Below are 25576 nucleotides of genomic sequence, written 5' to 3'. Positions count from 1 at the left end.
TCAATTCTCCAATGGCCACCACAGCTACAGCTAGCTGTTGTACTAAGCCTCTGCCCTCCTCCTCCTCAAGCTGTCATGCATCTCTACTCCCTCATGTGAAATATTTGTGAAACCTGAGAAGTGGGTCCTGGGTCATGGATATTCTACTGTTAAATGCTGGAAGCCAGGCAACTGAGCAACACAATGTAAACCCCATTCTTGCCATACACCCTCTGAAGAGGTTTTCTAAGGTACAGCATGCAGGTTTGATGAATCAACCATCAGTAGAAATGCCTCAGCTGTCTTTTGAAATCTCCTGGGCCTCACAAATGTGCATCCAGGTGGAGAAAGGTCCCATGGAGCCACTCCAGTTCCTAAGTCCCTGCTCTTCAGACAGGTAGGACTGTCACACCAGCTATTTTCCATTTAGGTTTGCACTATCAAAAGGATTTAGCAGTGTTTGGCTGCCCCTCCTCACGTTCCCTGGAAATGTACCCCAATCCCAGCACACAGCTATCAGGTGTTAGGTGGGGTTCGTGCTTCTCCTGCCTGGTACAGACCTGCTTTGCCTCAGAAAGGCACAGAGCAGTCCCCAAACCGGGGTGGCTTTAAATCTTGCTATGTCACAAACCAACTTTTTTCTTTCAGAGCTAATACATAAGTATGTGTCATCCCTCTGGAATATTCTGTCAGTTGTTCAGATATCATCAGTCTATAAAACAGCTCACAGTATTTCCCTCTATTTTGACATTTTTCTTCAACTACTCGATGTACGAAAGCGCTCAAGATCCACCCGGCCCATTTCCAGAACAGCACGTGACAACCCACCCAGTGTCGCACAGAAAGCCCCACTCCAGTTCCCCAACAGGCTTGTCCTTTGAGGCAACCAAACGTACTTTGGGTTTCTCGGTAGAGGGAGCTTCTCACACAGCAGTTTGAACACCATCTCCCTGCAGCCCTCTGAAACCACATCCCATTTCTGACAGCACCGGCCCAGTGCCAAGCTAAAGTGCAGGAAACCTGAAGGTGGGTGATTAGGGAAAAGCGCTCCTATCCCTAGTAACCATGGGTTGTTTTGTTTATTGAGTTGAGAAGGCTTGCAGCCTTCCCAAATTCTTCATTACTTTTCATAACTATTACTATTAAAAGGCTCATCCTTTCAATGTCCTGGTACCACTCAACAGCAGCTCTGTGGCAGTCAGTACCAGGGCTATGAGAGTTGCACGAAAAAAGGGGCTTTCTAATGCTTTTCAATGCCTTTCTTTGGTTCCACTTGTTACCGAAATCTCAGAATGAAAAACTTATTGACACCAAGGCGATGTAGATAAGCTGACACTTATTTATCAACGGCCGGGTGCGTGAGTGAGTCTCCTCACGATCAACGCACACCAGGCTTCAAAATCATACACCTTATATAGAGCTTATTCATATATATTCATTAACTATTCATGCATAAACATAGTATTTTCCGAAAATCATTAACATACTCTCGGTTCGTATGTTAATTAGCTTATCAGTCCTTTGCGCTTGCGCAAATTCTTCCAAGAATTGTGGGCAGGGGTCTCCGGGACGTGGGCAGTGGTCTTTGGGAGGAAAGCCGTAGGTCTTCCTCATGGTGTACTTCTCACCCTTTGCCTGGAATGTGATGGTCTTGCAAGTTTGCAGTGTTCTTATTGGTCTGAGCTAATTTATGTCCTTGTCGACCATCTGTTTCTTCTTCTTGTTTCTTTTAGTCACTCCCTCTAGAGAACTTATAAACAGGCCCCTTGTTAGAGAAAGTTAGAGAAAGAGAAAACAGACTCCTTCTTTCATTAGTTATTTCATTAATTATTTCTTTCAAACTATATGGTTACATGACCTAATTACTATACCTACATTCTTTGAGTAAATATATTTACACTTAACTTATTGTCCCTATTCCATACAATTTATTCATATCAATTATTAAAGTTCATGATTTCTTGGCAGGTAACTACGAGTTGTTTCATTCGGTTGCTCTCAGTTCCAATTAATTCTGTATTCTGTCATCTCAATACACTTTCTACCTACAGAAGGCTAATCAAATACAAAGAAATCTCTAACTGACTTAATATCTAAAATCTCAAATCTGTTATCTAAGTTCTAAACATTCTTATTCAATGATTCGGACCCATTCTTTTGGCCTGGTACAGGGCTGTACAGAGGATTTCATAGCAGCTTTTGTTGTGCAACTACTAGTTTCATTAAAATATATTTCTTATTCCTCTATATTTCTATTAAAATTATTTTATAAAATCAAATGAAGTTAATTAATTCTAACCATTAGCAAATCTGTAACACACTGAAATGCCTCTTGATACTTTTCTTACGTTTTCAGCCTACATTTGTCCGTAGCTCAGATGCTCTGTGCGGTATTATCAAGCCCTTTTTAGCTGTCTCCTTAGACAAACCTTGTCATTCTTTCTTTGTCCAAAAGTCTTTGCACAGTTATTACTAAGTCCTGCTTGGTAATGAACAGTCCTGCACAGTATTGGCAGGGCAATCTGTGATGCGCTCTCACCAAGGAGATGGGTACCTTTGGCGGGGACAACGAGAGGTCCCCGCTCTGCTCACTGCACCACACCTACACAAGTGTGTGTGGGGTGAGCTTCACCAGAGAGCTGAGCCAGGCAGAAAAAAAAATCGATTTAAAACCCATTTCATTTCTTCAGTCAGATCAGTTCCCCAACCTGTTTTACTGAGTGACAGCAGAAGCATTTGTACTGCACAGCGTGCCCAGAACAGCATGAGTGGGTGGATGGGATGGCAGGAGGGGGAGGGAGGAGAGGAAGAAGGCTGCTTTTTTAAGAAGCACTAACAGCTTAAACACACTTAAAATGATAATTTAATTGAAGAGACTGGGGATTTTAGTCATACAAAGATACCAAGAGAACCTTAGCCTTTCAAACCAGATTTGCAGATGATGTTTTCCTAAGCCTACACAGATTGTTGGATGATGTTTTCTCACACCTATAATAATTAAAATTGAAAAACGTCAGCATTTAAAATATCTGTCTCCCCTTCCCTCATCCCCTTCTGATTCCTGTATTTTCTACACTGAGCATTGCTGTATGCACTGCAACACAGGCAATTTCATCATAATCTAAACGGTTATTCACTCCTCTTTTTGTTTTAAAGCAGTTTCACATCTCAATTGAGCTCACCTACTCCCTTCTTTCTGCCTAGGGCCTTACACGGAATAAATCTTCCCTTATGAATAAATGATGCTGTTATCCAACAAGTCCTGCACTTGATCACACTCAGATCAAGAATAATTACTTAGCTCCTTCAGAGAGGTTAAAATAACCTGTCTTAGGGCACGGGAAACTTCTTTTCCATGCATAATTTCAGTCAGCAGACAAATAGGTAAATAAAAGCAGATAACATCAACTGGGATGTAAGAAGGAAAAGAGCTAGTGGGCAAACTAGGCACAACTACAACAAATATAATTTGGCCATGAATAAATTTAGGCTGGGAATGAGGAGACCATTTCCAAATATCAGAGCTGTGAAGTTTCAGACTAGTCTTCAATAAAAGCAGTGGGACAAAAAAAAAAAAAAAGAACAGGGTTCAAAACAAAGCCTCTGAGTTGTCTGAAGGAGACTCTAATCCAGGGGTTCTCAAACTACGGCTCGCGGGCCAGATACAGCCCCCCAGGGTCCCCAATCCGGCCCCTGGTATTTACAGACCCCCCCCGGCCCCCCCCACACCAGGGGTTTGGGGGGGGAAACCAAGCAGCCGCAGATGACTGCCTGCCACTTCATCTGCGTGCCGGCCCCCTGGTTAAAAAGTTTGAGGACCCCTGCTCTAATCTATGGCTGCCTGCCACAGCTGAACTCTGAACCTTGATGCAGCAACCCCTCCCAGCCTGCTGCTCCCAAGTATCTCCTGTGGCAGCTAAAGGCAAAGGTTGTTACATTATCTGCTATTAGTTTGAATTAATTAACCACATTTGATTTTAAATAGGAATATAGAGTTATAAGAAATATTTTAGTGGAATTTGTGTTTGTATAAGCAACCGACAGCTACTATGAAATCCTCTGTACAGCCCCGCACCAAGGCCGAAGGGATTGGTCAGAATCACCTAGTAGGAATGTTTAGAACTTAGGTAACAGTTTCATGGTTGGATGCAGTGTTTGTGTGTAGCCTAGGAGAATGTATTGAGATGTCAGAATGTAGAATTAATGGGAACTGGGGAGAGTGGAATGAAGCAACTCGTAGTTACCCGCCAAGAAACAGCGAATGCAGGTAAAAGGTAACTCCGGCAGGGGGCAACGCGACCACAGACTCGTGTACCACCTACCCGAATAATACCCCAGACCCATTTCCAGACCTTTCTAACCTTTACTGCGCAGAATCGGATATGGGAGGAGAGTATGTTAATGATTTTCGGGGAATACTATGTTTATGCATGAATAGTTAATGAATATGTATGAGTAAGTCCTAGATAAGGTGTATGATTTTGAAACTTGGTGTGCGTTGATCGTGAGAGCACTCACTCACGCACCCGGCCGTTAATAAAGAAGTGTCTGCTTATCTGCATCACATTGATGTTGATAAGTTCTTTATTCCCAGATTTCGGTAACACTTTCTGGCGACCCAGATGGGACTTCGTTGAGAGAGACCGGAGGAGTCGGGGACCTGATCGGTTCCAGCCGGCACTGAGGATTTCTCAGGGATACCCATCGATCCCCGATCCGTAAGGCTCTTCGCGACGTTCCCTGGATTTTGGTAAGACACTTCTTGTGTGTAATTGTAGTAAGTGGGTTAGAGTCCCACTAAAGTAAGTGGGTTAGAGTCCCACTGTATATGTCCGCCTATCAGACATGGCGAAAGCTGCGCAGCGTTGGACAATAGTGGATTGCGGAGACAAGAGAAGCTATATGCTATAGTGTTCTCAAAGGTAGCACCTCTAACAAGAAGTTAGAAGTTTTTCCTGTGTTATTTTGTGGAATTTTTTTTGTTTTCTTTGATTGTATACCGAGTAAGAATTAAGGAGTGTGTAATATTGTATTATATACCTTTATTTAAGGTAACAATTGTGGAAAAGTGTGAGTGTGGCTGTAAGGGTGAGACGTGCAATTGAACACAAAGCGAGTGTGGAGTTCGGATCCGCGGATCAAAGTGACAGATTTGAGTGATTGTATATTGTATTGTAAAGTGATTATACCATGGCATCTATGTTAACTCACTTGTTTAAAAGTATGGGTAATCTGGCTGCAAATGACAAAATCCCGAAAAATTCTCCATTAGGATGTTTATTGGCACATTGGGGAGATTTACACGATGATCTGCCAAAGAGTCAGATGATTGAGTATTGTAATAATTGGTGGCCTCTGTATACATTGGATGATCAGGAAAAGTGGCCCATGAATGGGACACTGAATTATAACACTACTCTGCAGTTAATGCTGTTCTGTAGAAGACAGGGGAAATGGAGTGAAATGCCATATGTAGATTTGTTTTTTTACTTAAGACAGAGAAAGGATTGGCAGAATGAATGCAAGCTAACTAGTGGAGATAATTTGGTAATGGCTATAACTTCAGATAATAAGAAAGTGAAAAAATGTTGTTCAACTTGTGAGATTGGAAAGGATTGTTTGAAGAAGAGAATTGTCTCTGAAACTGATGAAGGACCAGAATTAGATATATTCCCTCCTAGGAGAGAAAGGAATCTGGGTCGAGAATATAGGGAACAGGAACAGGTGGAGGAATCAGAAAGTAGTGGAATAGAGGATGTGGAGGAGGGACTGTCCGAGATTGCAATTCGGGACCCTGTTTCCCGAAGAACTCGACAACAGGCACAAACAATAGCTCCCCTGCGACAGGGAGTTGGTAATAATGGGCCAGTGTATGTGAAAGTGCCTTTTTCAGTTATGGACTTGATGGCTTGGAAACAGGCAGCAGGAATTTATAGAGAAGATCCTGAAAGAGTGGGCAGAGTGGTAGATACTATAATCAGAACGCAGAACCCGGACTGGAATGATTTACAGGTGATCCTGAATAATTTGTTGGATGATACAGAAAAGCAGATGGTATTAAAGACTGGCAAAGCACAGGCAGAAGTGGCTGTGTTGAGTGGAACAACAGGTGGAACATTAGAGCAGAATTTCCCATCTGGGGATCCGCAGTGGGATCCAAATAATGTGGGGCACAGAGAAAGACTGAGTCGGTATCAGAAATGGATTTTATATGGAGTTAAACATGCCATGCCTAAATCTTTGAATTGGTCTAAATTATATGAAGTGAGACAAGATAAGAATGAATCTCCCTCAACATTCCTGGAGAGACTGAAGGAAGCTGCCAGAAAATATACTGATTTGAGAGTGGAGACAGAGGCAGCTCAGATACAATTTGCTTTGATTTTTATGAGCCAATCAGCACCAGATATAAGAAAGGAACTCCAGAAACTTGAGGGAGAAGATTCAAGAAGTTTGAATAAAATGCTGGAGGCAGCATGGAAAGTATATTACAACAGAGAAAAAAAGGAAAGAAAAATCAGGAAAAGTAGATTGCTGGCCATAATGACAGAGATGGCAGGCAGAGGAAGAGGCAGAGGAAAAGGACGAGAGCTCAGTGGAAGGGGAGGATTTACGAACTGTGGTAATTGGAATTTTAATACCCCCTTAGGAATAAATCAGTGTGCCTTGTGTAGGGAGGAAGGACACTGGAAAAGGGATTGTCCTAAAAATAGAAATGTTCAGCAGGAGATAGCCAAAGTAATGGTTTTAGATGATTGAAGGGGACCGGAGGGGAACCCAGCTGAGCCTCTGGTTATAATTAAGCTGGGAGAAAAAGAAGTTAAATTTTTAGTGGATACAGGAGCAACATTTTCGGTATTAAATACCTGTAAAGGAAAAATTGGAGCAAAACCAGCCAATATAATAGGAGCAACAGGGAAAGAAGAAAACGGGCCATTCCTGCAACCCCTGGATTTGAAATTTGGAAATAAGATAATTACACATGAATTCTTGTATGTACCAGAATGTCCGGTACCCTTGTTAGGAAGGGATTTGTTATCCAAATTAAATGCACAAATTGTTTTTGAGGAAGGAGAATTTTTCTTGAAAATACCTGAGTCAAAAACGGGAGAAATCTTGATGATACAAGAAAAGGTAAAGGAGCAGGAAATTCCACCAGAGGTGGATTCTGCAGTGATCCTACAGTATGGGAAACAGATATTCCTGGTAAATCAAAACTAGCAGAGCCTGTCAAAATGAACTTAAAGGAAGGAGCAGGGACAGTAAAAATTAAGCAATATCCAATCAAACCAGAAGTTGGACAGGAACTAAAGGAATTGATTGATAAATTTCTGGAGTACAAAATTTTGGAAGAATGTGAATCTGAGTATAATACTCCTATTTTACCAGTCAGAAAACCCTCGGGTGAATATAGGTTAGTGCAAGACCTGAGAGCAGTAAATCACATAGTTAAGGACATTTATCCTGTAGTAGCAAATCCTTATACGTTGTTAACAGCGTTAAAGGACACTTATCAGTGGTTTACAGTGCTTGATTTGAAAGATGCTTTCTTTTGTGTACCTTTGGAAAAGGGAAGCAGAAAACTGTTTGCTTTTGAATGGGAAAATCCACAAACTGGGTGAAAGATGCAGTTAACATGGACAAGATTACCCCAAGGATTTAAAACAGTCCAACAATTTTTGGAAACCAGCTGGCAAAGGAGCTTGAAATCTGGAAACAGGACAAATCAAGGCCCGGACATTTACTTTTACAATATGTGGATGACATATTGATTGCTACAGAAGAAAGGTTTACTTGTGTACAGGTAACTATTGACCTCTTGAATTTTCTTGGACTAAATGGGTACAAGGTATCCAGGAAGAAAGCCCAAATAGCCCGCCAGACTGTGATATATCTGGGCTTTGAGATTTCAAAAGGGCAGCGACAATTAGGAAAATATCACAAAGAAACCATTTGCAGTATACCTGAGCTGAGAAATACTCATGAACTCAGAGCGTTTTTGGGAATGACAGGGTGGTGTCGCCTTTGGATTACGAACTATGGGCTAATAGCTTAACTGTTGTATAAGGCCCAAAAGAATTCTCCCTTTGTATGGGGCCCACAACAGCAAAGGGCTTTTGTAGAGTTAAAACGTGCCTTAATGTCTGCATCTGCTTTGGGACTTCTGGATTTAACCAAAGATTTTCAGTTGTTTGTTCATGAAAGACAATGCCTTGCACTGGGTGTGTTAACTCAGAAGTCAGGAAACTGGAAATGACCAGTCGGATACTTCTCCAAACAACTGGACACAGTGAGTAGAGGGTGGCCAAACTGCCTTTGAGCAGTGGCGGCAACAGTAATGCTCATACCAGAAGCTCGGAAATTGACCTTGGGAAGAACAATAACAGTCTATGTCCCACACATGGTGATAACTGTTTTAGAACAAAAGGGGGGACACCGGCTGTCTCCGAGCCGAATGATGAAGTACCAGATGGTACTGACTGAACAGGACGATGTGATTCTAAAGACAACTAACCTGATAAATCCTGCAGTGTTTTTAAGCTCCATACAGGAAGAAGGACAACTGGAACATGACTGCTTGGCTACTATCGAGTATGTTTATTCCAGTCGTGAAGATCTGAAGGATTTACCATTGGAGCAACCAGACTGGGAATTATATACAGATGGAAGCAGCTTTATGGAGCAAGGAGTCCAATACACTGGATATGCGGTAACAACAGATACCACTGTTATAGAAACAAGAGCACTGGTGAGTACCACCTCAGCCCAGAAAGCAGAACTTATTGCTTTGATTCAAGCCTTAGAATTAAGTAGAGGAAAGAAAGTAAATATCTGGACAGACTGAAAATATGCCTTTGGAGTAGTGCATGTCCTCTGGGCTTTGTGGAAAGAAAGAGGGCTATTGTCCTCTCAAGGATCAAACATTAAGCATCAAAAGGAAATTTTACAATTATTACAAGCAGTTCAGAAACCAGATCAAGTAGCAATCATGCACTGTAAGGCACATCCAATTGGGAACACAAAAGAAATTGCTGGAAATAATTTGGCCAATAAAACGGCAAGAAAGGTAGCAAAGAAACAAACGTTACAGATGGCAGTAATTCCTTCTAAAACAGTAACCCTTCCCAGGGACAAGCCAAGATATTCAGAAGATGACAAATTAGGTCAGTTATTAAATGCTAAGAAAAACCTAGCTGGATGGTGGGTAACTCCTAATGGACAAGTAGTAATTCCACCTCTTTTGATGAGACAAGCAATCCAAACAAGACAACAGGAATGTCACTGGGGAGCAGAAGCCTTAGTAACTTCTTTACAGAAACAAGTAGTATCAGTTAAAATGTTAGGATTAGCTAAAATGAGAACTGCAAAATGTGAAGTATGTTTGAAAAATAATCCAGTGATTAAGAAAAGAGTCTAAATGGGTAGGTTAAAATCTGGTACAGAACCTGGAGATTATTGGCAAGTAGATTTCTCAGAGTTACCTAGACAAAATGGGTACCAGTACATCCTGGTGGGGGTTGATACTTCTACAGGATGGCCAGAAGCCCTTCCCAGTCGCACCACACAACAAAAGAAGTAGTGAAGTCGTTACTACAAGAAGTAATTCCAAGAACTGGAGTTCCTATTGGAATTTCTTCTGACACGTCCACACTTTGTTGCCGAAATAGTCCAAAGTATTAGCAAAGTATTGGGTATTGCTTGGGATTTACATGCGTTCTGGAGGCCACAATCTAGTGGGAAGGTAGAAAGGATGAATCAGACTTTAAAAGGACAAATAAGTAAAATTTGTCAAGAAACTAATCTAAAATGGCCTCAAGCACTTCCATTGGCATTACTACTAATTAGAGTACAGCCAAAGAGTGGAACCTCAGTCAGTCCTTATGAAGTAGTATATGGAAAACCATATAAGTCTCCAGAACCAAATCCAAACATACATGTAAAAGGAAAACAAGATGTGTATAACTATTTGCTTTCTCTAGGGAAAACTTTGGCTGCAATTCAGAGTGCAGTAATTTGGAATAAACCTTTATCCCTGGAAAACTCAGTGCATGATTTTCAACCAGGAGACTATGTTTATTTGAAAACGTGGACCTCCGAACCTTTGCAGGAGCGTTGGAGAGGACCTTTCCAGATACTGTTAACCACCTTTACAGCTATCAAGACTGCAGAATCAGATGCTTGGATAATATACTCAGGTGAAGAAAGCACCTACTCCATGGAAGATTGTTAACCATGACCCAAAGACTTTAAAACTGACTCTGAAACATGTCTAATTTATCATATCAGCTTCTGATTGTTCTTTGGATTTTATGTTGGAAAGTAGTGCTGGTAGGATCAGGGGCTGACTTGGTGGATAGAAACAAAAGACAACTAGAAACAGAACAAGTGATTAACATTCCCAAACAAACATTTGAGGAATACTTGATGTTAGGATTGATTAAAGGATTTGGCAATTTGCAGAATGTTACACAGATTACTGCTTGTTTACCAATACCAAGGACAGTAGGTGAATCTATTCCATGGGGAATTTTAACTATGAATCTGACCAATCTGGAACATAAAAATGAGACCATTTATTGTGAACAAAGGCCAGTAACTCAATGGTATGAACAAGTAAAGGTTATCAAAAAACAGTGGAAGTCGCCAGGTAAAGAAAGATTGTAAAAAACCTACTGAATTATGATTTTATAACAGGATCCTGACCTAGTGCCATAGCTCAAGTTCTTCCTCCTGGGGGTCCAAATCCCCAGTAGCATGGTGTTCATATGACAAACAACTTAAAACCAATGTGAGCAAAAGTATCATGGAATGGAAGTGTAACAAAAATGGCCAATGTCCATATTTTCTCAATTTCAGTACATGGCCAGAACTCCTTGGTGTTTTACCTGGGATGGAAAAGCTTTTGCAGTTTTATTCTCAGTCAATGATAAAGCAACTTCATTTAGAGAGAAGGAGAATAAAATAGTGCCATGGTGGAAATGTGAAAGGGTGTACGATTGCAGCAATGCAGACTTAATAATTCAAAGAATTCCTCCTTTGGCAGCTGCTTTAAAATATGGTTGGTTTTGCCGAGGTCTTAAGAATACTCTCAATTTAACCAGCACATTTACGCCCAGGAAAGGAACTCTGTTTAGTTGCAGAAAATCTACCATTCAAAGTCCAGGACATTTAGTTTGGGCATTAAGTGATGGAACCTGGACAACTCATTTACCATTAGATGGTAAGGTAAAACAAATTACTTTAGGCATGCCAACATTGTGCCCGATTTGGAAGAAATCACCATTTAAAGGATCCTTGGAAAGTTTAAAATTATAACGAACCAAGAGGTCTGAGACAAATGATAATACTTGGAACGAACCATCAACAGGAGTAAAAATTGGCTGGGCTCTTGAATCAATTTTGAATCTTATAGCCTCGTATAGAAACAGAGAATGGCTTTATCAGTTAACAGGTCAGATAGAAAAGTTAATAAACATCACCAAGAAAGGGTTTAAGGAATTAAATATACAGTTACAGGCGACTTCCAAGATGACTTTACAAAATAGAATGGCATTAGATATGCTCCTACTTAAAGAGCACGGGGTATGTGGATATCTCAAGGATAAATTGGACTACTGCTGTATTCATATTCCAAATGTCACTCAAGATGTGGAGTATGATCTGGAGTTACTAGGCAAAACTGAAAAGGAAACAGAATCAATTCGAGAAAATATGTCAGGAGATTGGCTGAGAAAAATTTTTAGCAAATTAGGATGGAATCTAAGCTCTTGGATAATCAAAACTCTGTTTCTGTTACTAATTGTCTTTCTGATGATCATGCTGCTATATGCCTGTCTGAAGAAACAACTTACCAACAGAATTGCAGTTCATCGCATGATCATGAGAGAAGTACCAATTATTCCATGAGGATACAGTCCACCACCAAAATATGCTGAAACAAATGCTATGTAAATAATGTGAAAGTATTGAAATAATTTTCAACACTTTCAAAGGGGGGAAATGTTACATATCTGCTATTAGTTTGAATTAATTAACCACATTTGATTTTAAATAGGAATATAGAGTTATAAGAAATATTTTAGTGGAATTTGTGTTTGTATAAGCAACCGACAGCTACTATGAAATCCTCTGTACAGCCCCGCACCAAGGCCGAAGGGATTGGTCAGAATCACCTAGTAGGAATGTTTAGAACTTAGGTAACAGTTTCATGGTTGGATGCAGTGTTTGTGTGTAGCCTAGGAGAATGTATTGAGATGTCAGAATGTAGAATTAATGGGAACTGGGGAGAGTGGAATGAAGCAACTCGTAGTTACCCGCCAAGAAACAGCGAATGCAGGTAAAAGGTAACTCCGGCAGGGGGCAACGCGACCACAGACTCACGTACCACCTACCCGAATAATACCCCAGACCCATTTCCAGACCTTTCTAACCTTTACTGCGCAGAATCGGATATGGGAGGAGAGTATGTTAATGATTTTCGGGGAATACTATGTTTATGCATGAATAGTTAATGAATATGTATGAGCAAGTCCTAGATAAGGTGTATGATTTTGAAACTTGGTGTGCGTTGATCGTGAGAGCACTCACTCACGCACCCGGCCGTTAATAAAGAAGTGTCTGCTTATCTGCATCACATTGATGTTGATAAGTTCTTTATTCCCAGATTTCGGTAACAAGGTATTTATCCTGCTGACAAAGAGGAAAAGGCACTATCTGACACATCAGTGTGCTACCTCACTGTGGCAGGGTCCTCACGAAACACCGACACCATGTTCCTCTCTTAAACCCAGCGGTGCTGCGGCAAGGTCCCCCTGCCACTGCAGGGTCCCTGACGGCACCAGGGACCCTGCTCCGCGCTGCGCCAGCATCTCCTGGGGTGGTCACTGCCTGCAAGGCACCTCGCCCACTGTCCTCTCAAACAGCACACCTCTTCAGGGACATCATGGATTTTACCTAAAAAAAAAAAACCACACACACACAAAAAAAAAAGCTTTAACTTCCTCACAGACTTTATAATTTTCCCTCATGCTCCTCCGCTGTGGAGAGGAACTTTCTGCCAGGTTTTGGAGAGCAAGCTGTGTTTTGGAGGGGGGTATCCTCCCTCCCCCCAGGAAGCAGGCTGCACGGCACTTTCCGCAGGGGGCACCCGCGCTGCCAGGTCCCCTGGCACCTCAGCCACCACCACCGGGGCGCACAAGAGGGGCACGCGGAGCTGTTCTGCTCCTGCCCCCCAACCCGAAGGCACCCGGTGTAAGCCCCTTGGCCGAGGGACACCGGCCACCACGGCACCCCCACCACACAACTGCCAAGGGCCTGCCCCCCCCCCGGCATAACCCCTCAGCCCTGACTGGGGGGTGCCCGCTCCTTCAGGCCCTGTGTTCCCTGCCCTACACCCCCCCTCAAGCCCTGCCTCGGGCCCGGTCCCCTGCCTCATGATCCGTACCCAGCCCCGGCGGGGGGCCCGGCCCTGACCGGGGACCCGACCCTGCTGCACGCCACCTCCCGGGCGGGGTCCCCCCGCCGCCCGACGGGCACGGCACACCTCACCGCTCACGGCGGGGGCGGCGGGCGGGGGGGGGCCAGCGGCCGCGGCGATGAGGGGAGCGCGGAGCCCGCTGCGCGCAGCCAATCGGCGCCCTCAGCGCCTGGTCCGATCTCCCCGGAGCTCTCTTATTGGCCGCTCCCCGCCCGTCGCCTCACGGCGGCGACCGGCCGCGGCCAATGGGGGGCGGGCGCGCGGGTGGCGGGGCGGGGCCGGGCGGCGAGGGCGCGAGCGGCGGGCGCGGCATGGAGGGGTCCCGGCGGCCGTGAGGGAGCGAGTGCGGGCGGCAGGCGCCATGTCGCCGGTGTGGTCGCTGGGCGCGGGGCTGCTGCTGCTGCTGCTGTGGGTGAGGCACCGGGGGCTGGAGGCCGTGCTGGTGCACCACCGCTGGGTCTTCGTCTGCCTCTTCCTGCTGCCGCTCTCCATCCTCTTCGACGTCTACTACCAGCTGCGCGCCTGGGCCGTCTGGCGCCTGCACAGCGCCCCGCGGCAGCACGCCCAGCGCGTCCGCCACATCCAGGCGCAGGTGAGGCCCGGCCGGAGCCCCGCACCCCCACCGCCGGGCCGGGGGGCGGCTCCGCGGGAGCCTGGCCCTCGTCCCCCCCCTCTGCCGTGCCCGCCCGGGGCCTGGCGGCGCGGTCCTGAGCCCGGGGCGGCAGCCGGAGCCAGAGGGGGGGGGGGGGGGGGTGTTTGCCAGCCGGCGGGGGTCTCGGCCCTTCAGGGGTTTGTTTGGTTGTTTCCCGTTGAAACTCTGCTCCAAGTTGCGGCGCCAACCGCTGGCAGGTCCCCGCAGCGGCTGTGGGGCCGCTGGGCTGCAGGCTGCTCCGTGGCGAGCGCTGTGCGTGGCCGGGGCGCCCGTCTGTACCGTGAAAATGTTGGTCTGCTAACGGTGGCTCGGTACCGCCCTTCAATACCCTTTACATCCCCCTTCTCAGCCTTGTTAGTTCCGAGAGATGATCGAAGGGGAGCCAAAACTTTTCCTCCTCCACCCAGAAACGCAGGTGGCTTTGGTGTTGCTGCGCTCTCTAGTATTTGTGGCAGTTCTGTCAGTTCTGTCACGTCTGCTTCTGTTTTCTTCTGTGACTCTCGTGTCCGTTGCAGATACGGGTGGATATTAATGTGCACGGAGTTATTCTTTGAGGATTCGGGGTTGGGGGTTTTATCACCAGCTGTAGTAGCGGTTGAGCTTTGAAGAAAATGCTATATAATTGAGGTTTGTTCTCCAGATGTTAACCACTGCGGCTTTGCAAAATTAGGGGATCATGTGTTTGGCTTACACGTTTTCAGTCTCAACTTTTCTCTCTTTGCCTGTTCATTTGCAGGCTCAGACTGTTTTTTGTGTGTTTCAGAGGAGGCATTGCTTATTAACCTTCACAGAACTAAGATTATTTATGACGGTGATAATACCTCCCTTAGCACATAGCTTTTCCTGTGGATTTTTAACACTCCATGTTAGTTTCTTGCTAGTTTTCTGAATCCTGTCTCCAAAAAAACCCCAAAAGCCTCAAGGTATTAGAAATGCTTCCTTTATATAACTAGACTCCTCTGGTGGTATTTTACTTAGAAGTTCAGAGGTCTGCAGAGAGACTTCCAAAGTGTCGTTGCTCACCATAGAGACATCCAGGCATTGTTACTTGCAGGTAACCTGCATGTAGAGGAGTAACAGTATTTCTGAATGTTTTTTCACAGTGAGGGAAGAGTGTTTCTGATACATATTACTGACAACATGTGCACCTGACAGTGTCAGTTCACTTGTTACCTCTTGCAGGTTCGGGAATGGAAAAACGAAGGCAGCAAAAGATACATGTGCACTGGCCGGCCTGGCTGGTTGACTGTATCACTTCGTGTTGGGAAGTATAAGAAGATTCATAAGAACATCATGATCAACTTAATGGATGTTCTGGAAGTGGACACTGAAAGACAGGTAACAAAGTCATCACAAAGCTTTCATAATAATGAAGTTTACAGCTTTTTCTACTGTATCCGTAGCTGAAGAAGCAATTAGATTCCATAAAGAACAAAGGATTTTTGTAGCAAGTAGACCTGTCAAATTTCAGGTTTTACAATGTGTGCTTGGATCATTGCATCAAAAAAACCCAGCATATGGAATTGCTTAGCTTTTATGTGCTGAAGTCTAAAAGACCAGATTGATTTATGGTTCTGGGGACTGAGCAACAAGATGTTGAGGCAGAGGAGGAATCACTAAATAGTTTCAACTATTTTTAGTAGCGCTCTTAGGAAAGTAAGTCTCTGAATTCTGATAACAGATGGAAGTACAATCCAGTTAGCCGTATGTTGTCATTGTTAATGGTGAACACTTAATTTATGGTTGGGGGGGGTGGTGGTGGGGTTTTTTTGGTTTTGTTTTTCAGGTTGTTTGTGTAGAACCTTTGGTGACCATGGGCCAGTTGACTGCACACCTGAATCCCATGGGCTGGACTATTCCAGTGGTACCAGAGCTTGATGATCTTACAGTAGGTAAGGGTCGTTGTGATGATGAGAGACTCACTGATTTTGCTGCATTTTCATTAGCTTTTTATGCAGTAACGTTGCATTATTTTGAAGGCTTTAGAAATATTCTGTTGAACCTTATGTTCTGTTGTGGTATTTATAGGCACTTAACCCTTTTTTTTTTTTTTTCTTTTTTTAAATAGTCTTGAAAGTCTTGCCCAGAGCTTAAAAGTGGGGTTTTGTTCTCATAAAACTACCTGCATTTTGGAGTGTGTTTCATTAGATTTGTTATGTGCTCTCTTGGCAAGGTGGCCTGATCATGGGAACTGGCATTGAGTCTTCGTCCCATATCTATGGACTTTTTCAACACACCTGTGTGGCCTATGAACTTGTTCTTGCTGATGGAAGCCTTGTGAGATGTTCACCAGTAAGACAAAATGTTATTTTGCTATCATTTACAATGTCGTTGACAGTTGTCAGTATGGATATATGATTTGGTATGACATACTTTTTGCAGACTGAAAATTCAGACCTATTTTATGCAGTGCCTTGGTCTTGTGGTACTCTGGGTTTCCTGGTTGCAGCAGAAATACAAATGATTCCTGCCAAGAAATATGTCAAAATACATTATAAGCCTGTGAGAGGACTGCAGAAGATTTGTGAAAAGTTTACTGAAGAATCTAAGAAAAAGGAGAACAGTTTTGTGGAAGGACTTCTGTATTCTTTGGAAGAAGCAGTCATCATGACAGGAGTCTTGACTGATGAAGCTGAGCAAAGCAAGGTAACTAAAGTGAAGTTACTCACAAAGGAAAAAAAAAAAGCCCGCAAAGTTTAACTGAAGCTATACTGTATGCCAATATAAAACCAGAATCATTATAAGATTGGAACAGCCTCTTAATGTGGGACTAAAAGTTAGATCTGTCCATCAGAATACTTTAGACTGCAGCTCTTTGCTACTATCACGCAGTCTGTAGTCTAAATCTCTTCAATCGATAAGAAATGACCCACTGATTTCATTATTCTAGCAAATAATTTAGTCTACAGCCTTTTCATTCCAGTACCTAAGGAGGAAGAGAATTATCTTTTCTCGTGTACAGAACAGTGCTGTTTTAAATCGCAGTTAATTCAGAGTAACTCTTTCCCAGCAAGCTTTTAATACAGTTAATATTAGTATAACACATGAGGGACATTTACAGGAGAGATGTACTAACTGTTCACTGCAACCCTCAGCCTGGGTGTTTCTCCTCTGTCGTAATGTGACTTTGGAGTAATGATGGTTTGAGAGATCAGTATTTTAGGAATCCAGTTCTGTCACATTCATGGGCTCTTGGCTGGCTTGTAACAAGCAAGCCTTCTTTAAATTAAACCTTAATGACAAGAAAGGTAAGAAGATGACATGCATGTGAAGAAATGAAGGCTCCCTTGATCTCTTGTGACAATCTTACTCAAACTGTCACATTGATTCTTCACAGTAAAGGAATTGGGGGACATACTTAATGTTGTCTGGTAAGGTGTAACTGTTATCTGTGTTGGTGTTTGCTAATGAATGCACGTTTTCTTGTAGATAAACAGAATTGGCAACTACTATAAGCCGTGGTTCTTTAAGCATGTGGAGAAGTATTTGAAAGCTGACACAACCGGAGTAGAATACATCCCGGCTAGACATTATTACCATAGACATACACGCAGTATCTTCTGGGAGCTCCAGGTAAGACCAGTTCCAAAATTAAAATAAAATCTGCAGGAAGGTACTCTGCTTTTTCCCACTGTAGGTACAATGTGCCTGCCTCCCCTTGGCAACACTTCTTTCATGGCGGAAAAACCCAGTGAAGTTCATGGCAAATTTGTAAGTCCTGCATTTGGGCAAGACAAATCCAAAGGCACTTGTTTATATATAAGGCATTGTATCATAACCTCCTAAATTCTTAGTGCTTTTCTGAATTTAGACCGTAAGTACATATTTCAGCATTAAGCTTTTAGACCTACTAAGTGAATTTCAAAGGCAGGTGATGGAAAAAACGTGAATGTGAAATTACAGCTGAAAATTTACCCTGCCTAAACACAGAATAGTAATTATGCAGTGAGGTCATTTGAATTTCATAAAAGTATTTGTGACGTGCATTTACGCAAGACTTCATTTGGCATTCTAAAAGATACCCATTGCTGCATTTTGAATGTCTGGAGTGAGATACTGGATCCTTTCAGTTCCCAGAGAAGTTAAACAGGAGTTGGCTGTGCAGGAAGTACTTTAAATTTTACAGCTTTAAAATTCCTGTAAGAGCTGATCTTGTATGTGTTTCTTCTTGCAAGAGTTCTGTAGGTTTAGCTTCTTACGCACTCCTTCCTTAGCTGTTTTAAGATAATAGCCTGTTGTTCTCTGAACTTCATTCTCTAAAAGTGTTTGGGGCTGTGTGTTGTGATTCATATGACTGAAAATCGGTCGTCGTAACTAAGGGAGGTTTAGGCAGGGCTGTGTACCTAAGTTCAGTCCAGGCCTCTCCTGTTTGTTCATATTTGTATTACAGTAGTTTAGCAAAAGTATCAGCAGTTAGATGTATTGAAAATCTGGCTTAATATTGCTCTGACAATTCTGAAGTATTGTCTTCTGGTTCACTTGCACAATCTAAAGTCAAACTTCTTCTTTCCTTTTTAAAGGATATCATTCCTTTTGGCAATAACCCCATTTTCCGTTACCTGTTTGGCTGGATGGTTCCTCCAAAAATCTCTTTGTTGAAACTCACCCAAGGAGAAGCTATTCGAAAGCTGTATGAGCAACACCATGTTGTACAGGACATGTTGGTGCCAATGAAGAGCCTTGAAAAATCTATCCAAACCTTCCACGCTGACCTTAACGTAAGAACACAGGTTTTTAAAATGCAGCGAATCTTGGACTGTGTATAATAATAACTGACTTGTTGATCATAAGGCATAATAATCTGCTTCTGTAAAAGGTCGTTGTATCCTGGGGAGTACTGTGCTTTGCGAGTCTATGATGCAAGGCTGCAGAAGAAGTGAATACAGCTTTCTAGGAAAAAAAAAGATTTAAAAAAATTAGATTCACACTTCAGTAGAAGGCCAACACTTCTAGAAGATTTTTATCACTTAGTAAAACTTAAACTGATTTTTCTTTCACCTGAAATGACTAGTGGTCTCACTAAACCACAACTATAGGACTTAATTTCCCTTTCTTGCTTTTCTGATTTTATTTTAGCTAGTATAAGAAGTACAAACTTGGCAATTTCCATTTTGGACTGGCCTGGAAAAGAAAACTCTTTTTACTCAGATTATATGTTCAGTTGCTTAGGGATCAGGGATGGGTTTGGTTTGTTGGTTTTTTTCATTTCAGATATTTAAGCAGGAGGAGGTGTAATTCTAGGAGGACACAGTGCATTTTCTGAGCCTTTCAATCTGTTTGCTTTAGGGTCATTAGAAAGTGCAGATAAGAACCACAACAAGGCAGTTGGAAAGGAAGAGCTGTGTAGGTTTCAGTTGCAAATGGGGAAGAAGTCCCCTTAACTCTTCATTTTGTTACCTTTATTAAGAGAAATCTTAAAGGATTGTTTTGTTAAAAGTAAGTGATAAAGCACTTTCTTACTTCTGCAGGTGTACCCTCTTTGGCTATGTCCTTTCATATTGCCCAATAATCCTGGCATGGTCCACCCAAAAGGGGATGAAACAGAACTCTACGTGGATATAGGAGCTTATGGAGAGCCCAAAAGGAAACAATTTGAAGCCAGGGCTTCAATGAGGCAAATGGAGAAGTTTGTAAGAAGTGTGCATGGGTAAGGATCCCACTCCTTAGAACAGTAATAATGCCATGTAATTTACACTCGTGTGGTTTAATCCCAGTTACTTAATCCCACAGCACTTCAATGTCACAATAATTTAACAACTGCAATCATTGAAAAGTAGTTTTAGTTACTAATTTTGATGTTACAATTTTTAATTATGATTTCGCTTTTATTACTTGATTGCAAAACCAACCAAATGAACGAGTGCAGTGGTGAAGTTCTTGCAATGTGTTTGGGAGCTTCAGGTCACCTAGGCATCCTTTCAGCTCCAGGCTGCTCTGGGTGTCGAGCCTCTGCTGCAACAAAATACATCCATGCACCCAGGTGTGGAAAGACCTCAGCAGGTCTGTGCATAACGCAGTTGCGGTGCAGAGGTGGTGGCAGCGTGGGTCGGTGGCCACTCCCTTCCCGAGGGCTGGGTTAGCCAGCCTGGCTGACAGCTGCTGAGCTTGCATACTGACTTGTTTCAGGCCAGTTCAGAGCAAGTGCTGTTTTGGCCACAGTCCTTTCGGGAATCCCACAGGCTGTTAAAGTTTGGACAGCTTCCCTGCCTGCCCTTGGGACTGCTGTGGTGCCTGCAGTCCTTGCAGCATCATGCTGCAGCTCTGCCTCGTCCTTGCACCGGTGTGTCCTTGCACAGCCAGGCCAGCCTTGACTCTCCCCCGCAGTCCCTGTGCGGTGGTGGGAGTCTTTCCTCCCTCACAACTTGTGCTTCCATAGCTTCCTTTTCCCTGCCCCAATTCTTCTTACATAGGACCACAGTAGGCGTGAGATATGTACCCACCATCTGCCACAGGCTCCTGCCAGCCTCGTTTGCTGTAGTAGTGTCAGTGGAGAAGCAGTTACAGGCTTGTTTCTCAGGAACAAAAACCAACTACACGGTATTTTTACACCATCAGTGTAGTTTATCCACATTTCTGTTTTGACCTGCTTCTCAGTCTAACACTGATTACACCCCATGTGGCTGAGTAACAACAGTGAATCTGCTTCAAGATGACTTGGAGAGTGTAAATGACTTTTAGCTGCAATAAGGATCTGCCAGAGAACAAAGCAACCAAAAGTGAACTTTAAGCTTTTTCTAATTAACTTGAAATTAAGCTTATAATTTAAACCTTTTTACTAGCAAAGTTTTGTCTCTTCTCTACCTGTCACGAAGAAATGAACAATGGATAAATGCTTAATCTTACACTTCTGTAATCACACGCAACAATAGAGCTTTTATGTAACAGTTTTACTGCTGTAGTGTCATGCAGCTGCATTTTACGAGAGCACAGTATGGATGTAAGGGAGAGTCAACAGCTAAGTACAGATTTCATTTATTTTTGTAAATGGACCTTTGTTACACTTTGCTTCATTTGCACTACAAGTTTATCTTCTTGGCCTGGTCTGATCTGGCAGACTTTTGCCTTCCTGGTTATATTGTAATGTACGGTTCAAAGGAACTGTTAAAAAGTCAAAGAACATATTGCTACATGTGCGTGAATGCATTTTGTAACACAGGCTACTGTGACACACCGTGACTGCACCTCCATGGATCATAAGAAAGCGTGCAGGAAAAATACTTCTCATTTTTGGAAGCTGGAATTAAAAGGTTTTTAATGGGAGAAAAAGGAAAGCAGGCTTTCAAAAGCAGTTAGAAAAGTATTCGTCAGGGAGGATTTAGGTTATATGTGGGTTCTGGTGTAAGGGGCGGGACTCTTGGTTTGGGGGAACTTTTGAAGTTCTCTCTAGACTTGTGTTTCTGTGAATGCAAGTTGTTGGAATACAAGGTGTCAGAAGGTTTGGCTGCCCATGGTTCGGATGTCCAAACGGGAACCACTGCTTTATACACATTTTTTAGTCCTTCTTTTTTCTTTGTAGTAGCAAAACTAATGATAAAGTATCAATACACTGGTGGCTAAAGAAGTGTTCTGAACCATATGTTAAAAGCAACAGTTATTTTAATTGATTTCTTTTCCCCATCTTCCCCTTCACCAAAATGACTGTAGCAGCATTCTGCTGTTTTCACTGATACATGTTACTTCCTCTTGGAAAAAAGATGACAGTAAAGTTAAATCCACAAAATAATTGGCTGAGTGTCCCAGCATAACCCACATGAGCAATTATGTTTGCTTGGTTTTATAAAGCATTTTTCGTGGGGGTTTTTGGTGAATATTTGCTATTCATACCTTGCCCTGTTTTGTTTGGTTTTTTTTTAAATTAAAATTTCCACATTTTCTATTTTATTAATTAATTTTATTATTTTTTAATATAATTTTTAATGAATTATAATTAATTATCTGGGTGTCGAGCCTCTGCTGCAACAAAATACATCCATGCACCCAGGTGTGGAAAGACCTCAGCAGGTCTGTGCATAACGCAGTTGCGGTGCAGAGGTGGTGGCAGCGTGGGTCGGTGGCCACTCCCTTCCCGAGGGCTGGGTTAGCCAGCCTGGCTGACAGCTGCTGAGCTTGCATACTGACTTGTTTCAGGCCAGTTCAGAGCAAGTGCTGTTTTGGCCACAGTCCTTTCGGGAATCCCACAGGCTGTTAAAGTTTGGACAGCTTCCCTGCCAAATTATTTTATTAATTAATTTTAAATTTTATTTAAAATGAAAATTCTGTTTCAAGTCTTGTGGTGCAATCAGTATTGAATCTCTGGCTCTATTGATTTTTTTTTTTTCCCCTCCTCTTCAGTTTCCAGATGCTGTATGCAGATTGCTATATGACCCGTGAGGAGTTCTGGGATATGTTTGATGGTTCGTTATACCACAAGCTGAGGGAGCAAATGAATTGCAAGGATGCCTTTCCAGAAGTGTATGACAAAATCTGCAAAGCTGCGAGGCACTGAGCCTGGATGATCTAATCAAGCAATCAGGGAAAGATTAATTTACCTATAGCTAGTCAGTATATCGTTTTAAAAAAAAAGCTTTATTGCTCTCCAAATAAGCTTATTCTTGTTGATGTTTAAAGGTATGAATTCCTGCTTTATAAATTTATGTTTAGTATTTCTTCGTATGCTTTAAAACCAATTTTCCAAACTCAAAAGTGATTGTTTTTAAGAACTCTTAAGTGCTAGCCTTTGTATCTAATGTAGTGACATAGGTGAATTCATCTATTTCCAAGCAGAAGCAAAATAACTGGAAAGGGTGAAGATACCGGAGTTACACCAGCTGTGTACTATAGATATTTAACATTACTTTTGGAAATGATAGGGAGGACTCAGAAATAGGTGCCAAAGCTGAACACATTGTCAAATGAATCACGATGTTAAAAACATTTGCCTCCGGTCAGTAAGCAGTAGAACAGCTTAGCCATGGTACTGTCATCTTTGGCTGTTGTGTGGAACCAGGCTGCTTGGTTTACACAGTCCTGCAACCGCAGCAGAGCAGTTAAAACTCCCTAACAGCGGCTTCAGTTTCGAAACGAAGCATGGAGGTGTGAGGAAAATGCTTTTTACTTGTGCCTATCAGATTTGTAATGATTTTGATTATAAAGGGTAAGTGGATGTAGGTTTTAGGTCCTTTGTCATTGGCTAACAGTGCATTGGGCTTTTGCCCCAAAATGTCAATGTTCTGGCTTTGTAGACTACTGAAAAGAATGCTGCTATTTCATATAGCCAAGCTTTAATTTCAGTTTTTACTCGTTGTGGGTCAGTTTATGTGGATTTTTTTGGGTTTGGGGGGTTTGGGGGGGTTTTGCTTGTGGCTTGATTTTAGTGCCTTATAAATACTGAGTTGGAGGAAGACGTGGGTTGTTTCACACCCTTCTGTCCTGGCCAGTAGGAGAAGGAAGTCAAGGCTTTGTTTATACAATATTTTTTAAAGCAAGTGGCCGTGGATAAGAAGAACTCTTGTGAATCCTGATACGCACAGGCTTTGGTTCTGACTCAAGTGACATTTTTGCTTTTCGTTTTAGCTGGATTAGATTGATAGGCTTTGTAAAAGGACTGTTTCAGTCACCTGGAGAGGAAATCAACAGCAAGTACTGTTCACTTCCCCCTCCTGCTGCTTGCTGGTGAAAACGGCACAGTCATGGACTTCATGCAGTCAAGTGTTGAAGTGTGGAAATGTTTTGAACCGAAGCCCATGTCTTGTCCAAGCAGTACTTAAAACTGTTAACTTGAAACTTTACTGAGCTTGAGGGAAAAGAAAGTCTTTTTATTGAGGCTTGTGTAGGGGGTAACATGAAGAACTTTTTAAACAGTTACCAGTGGGAGGCGGTGTGGTTTTTATATGCGTGCTAAACCAATGATTTTATTTATTGATAGATGGATGTTTATGGTCCAGATGAAACCAATGATAAAGCAGTAACAAGAATAAGCTTGGCCTGTTTACTCAGTGATGCATGCTGGGCAAATCGTGTGCAAATAAGGTACCCCTGAAAATCCCGCGCAGGGGACTGGTAGCAGGGGCAGCCCGCCAAGGGGAGACGCAGCCGGTGCAGAGCACCTGCAGTGCTGCCCAAGCCGCGGAGCCAGGCGGGAGGTGGAGGTGCGTCAGTGATCCAGGAGTGTCTGCTACACTGTTCCAGGCTTCGGGGTACGCAGGGAGGCAAACGCTGATGCTCAGGGTGTAACCAGCCTTCCTGCCCCTGTGAGGGAGGTGACACAAGAGCTGTGTCCTTGTCCCTGGGGCTAGGCGACGATTCAGCCCAGGGCTTGTACGATAATCTGCACAGAGCAAGAATGGGTCTGGTTAGCTTTTAAAGGGTGATGTTAAACAGCTAGAGGATATGCAAATACTTTTACTTAGGCTGTGTTTCTCTCACTTATGTACTGATGATCTTTAGGTATGCACTGTATTTGTTTTTTCACTTTTTAATTTATTGGCAAAGTTTGTATGACGTGATTGGGTACTGTAACTGTATCAGTCATGCACATGCATAATTGCTGTTGCTCTTGATTTTCGGTTTTATGGGCTGTTTAAAATAAAGATCTAGCCAGCATCGAAGTGGAGTGGTGTCCTTTACTGGTGATAACTTACTTTTCAGCAGCTGTGTTTACCCTTTCTGGTGCTTACTGTGTTGTTACAAATGGTCGGCAATTACTGGGAAGTGCTGCTGCCTGGGTGAGAGACGAGGCATGGTGAGGTGGCTGGGAGATGAGGGCCCTGGCACCTCCGACAGCTTTGAAGGAATCTCTTTGAAGTTTGTGAGACTACACTTACCTCTGCCCAGAGACATACCTGTACAAAACAAACACTAGCAGAGCCTTAACCCTTCAGTTATGCCCCACTAACTCCACATGGCCTCATGATGCCAATTATCCTGGTGGGTTGTTGTTTTTTTTTTAACCTCTCACCTCATTCTTTCCCTGTGGTATTTTGTCCAAGAAAGACAAACCACATTTTGGATTTGGGTGCTGTAGCCATTGACACAGAGAGCTACTTCATTCTTCTCACCTCCCCCTTTGAACGAGCAGCCACAGAAGTGAGGGTGAAGATTCTGTGCTCTTCAGCTCAAGGAGTTCCACATCTGCTTCCTTGGAAAATGCCTTCACAGGAGCTCTGTAGGCTTAGTCAGAGGCAAGCCTGCCCCTCCCTTGGCCACAGCTGGTGCATCCTCTCCCAGTGCTCTCTTCCCAGGGAGAAGTCCCAGGCTTTCTCCTGAAATCTGGGCTGCCAAATGCCTCAGCCCCACTGAAACTGCAGCTCAGGTGCCAAAGCCCTGCAGCCCTTTAATCACGTTTGGTGGTGGCCCTGGCTTACCACAGCCCTCGCCTGTCACCCCAGCGGTGTTCCTGCTGCCTGCCCTCGCCCCTGTCGCTGCTCTGGCTTTTCCCTTCAGAGACTTACCTCCTCCCTTGCTTGCCTTTCTAGAACAATAATCAGGAT

The 25576-nt window shown here is 43.2% G+C and overlaps 2 protein-coding genes and 1 long non-coding RNA gene across 3 annotated transcripts; 2 read left to right on the top strand and 1 right to left on the bottom strand.

Moving 5' to 3' along the window:
* Positions 1–4755: 4755 nt before the first annotated feature.
* Positions 4756–10810, top strand: NCR3LG1 (natural killer cell cytotoxicity receptor 3 ligand 1). Its single transcript, XM_040611263.1, has 2 exons — positions 4756–8728; positions 9960–10810. The coding sequence occupies exon 1, from the start codon at positions 5170–5172 to the stop codon at positions 6736–6738; it is 1569 nt and encodes a 522-aa protein (XP_040467197.1). The 5' UTR covers positions 4756–5169; the 3' UTR covers positions 6739–8728; positions 9960–10810.
* Positions 10811–12615: 1805 nt separating this feature from the next.
* Positions 12616–13588, bottom strand: LOC121095741. The gene is made up of 2 exons (XR_005830193.1): positions 13424–13588; positions 12616–12933 (listed from the first exon to the last, which is right to left on the bottom strand). It is a non-coding gene; the product is annotated as an uncharacterized LOC121095741 (long non-coding RNA).
* Positions 13589–13728: 140 nt separating this feature from the next.
* DHCR24 (24-dehydrocholesterol reductase) lies at positions 13729–24694 on the top strand. Its single transcript, XM_040610876.1, has 9 exons — positions 13729–14048; positions 15291–15446; positions 15895–16000; positions 16282–16400; positions 16491–16754; positions 17538–17681; positions 18629–18826; positions 19577–19755; positions 22440–24694. The coding sequence occupies exons 1-9, from the start codon at positions 13818–13820 to the stop codon at positions 22591–22593; spliced, it is 1551 nt and encodes a 516-aa protein (XP_040466810.1). The 5' UTR covers positions 13729–13817; the 3' UTR covers positions 22594–24694.
* The last annotated feature ends 882 nt before the right edge of the window (positions 24695–25576 follow it).

Source organism: Falco naumanni, chromosome 11 (genome assembly GCF_017639655.2).
Source record: "Falco naumanni isolate bFalNau1 chromosome 11, bFalNau1.pat, whole genome shotgun sequence".
NCBI lineage: Eukaryota > Metazoa > Chordata > Aves > Falconiformes > Falconidae > Falco > Falco naumanni.
Note: the sequence above shows the minus strand (reverse complement) of the source record. Positions and strands in the feature narration are given on the sequence as shown.

Excerpts from the sequence above, each read along its gene's own strand:
- NCR3LG1 (XM_040611263.1), top strand. The coding sequence starts at position 5,170 with ATGGCATCTATGTTAACTCACTTGTTTAAAAGTATGGGTAATCTGGCT.
- DHCR24 (XM_040610876.1), top strand. The coding sequence starts at position 13,818 with ATGTCGCCGGTGTGGTCGCTGGGCGCGGGGCTGCTGCTGCTGCTGCTG. Across the intron at positions 15,447-15,894 it reads AAGTGGACACTGAAAGACAG|GTTGTTTGTGTAGAACCTTT; the intron begins GTAACAAAGTCA and ends TTTGTTTTTCAG. Across the intron at positions 17,682-18,628 it reads GTATCTTCTGGGAGCTCCAG|GATATCATTCCTTTTGGCAA; the intron begins GTAAGACCAGTT and ends TCCTTTTTAAAG.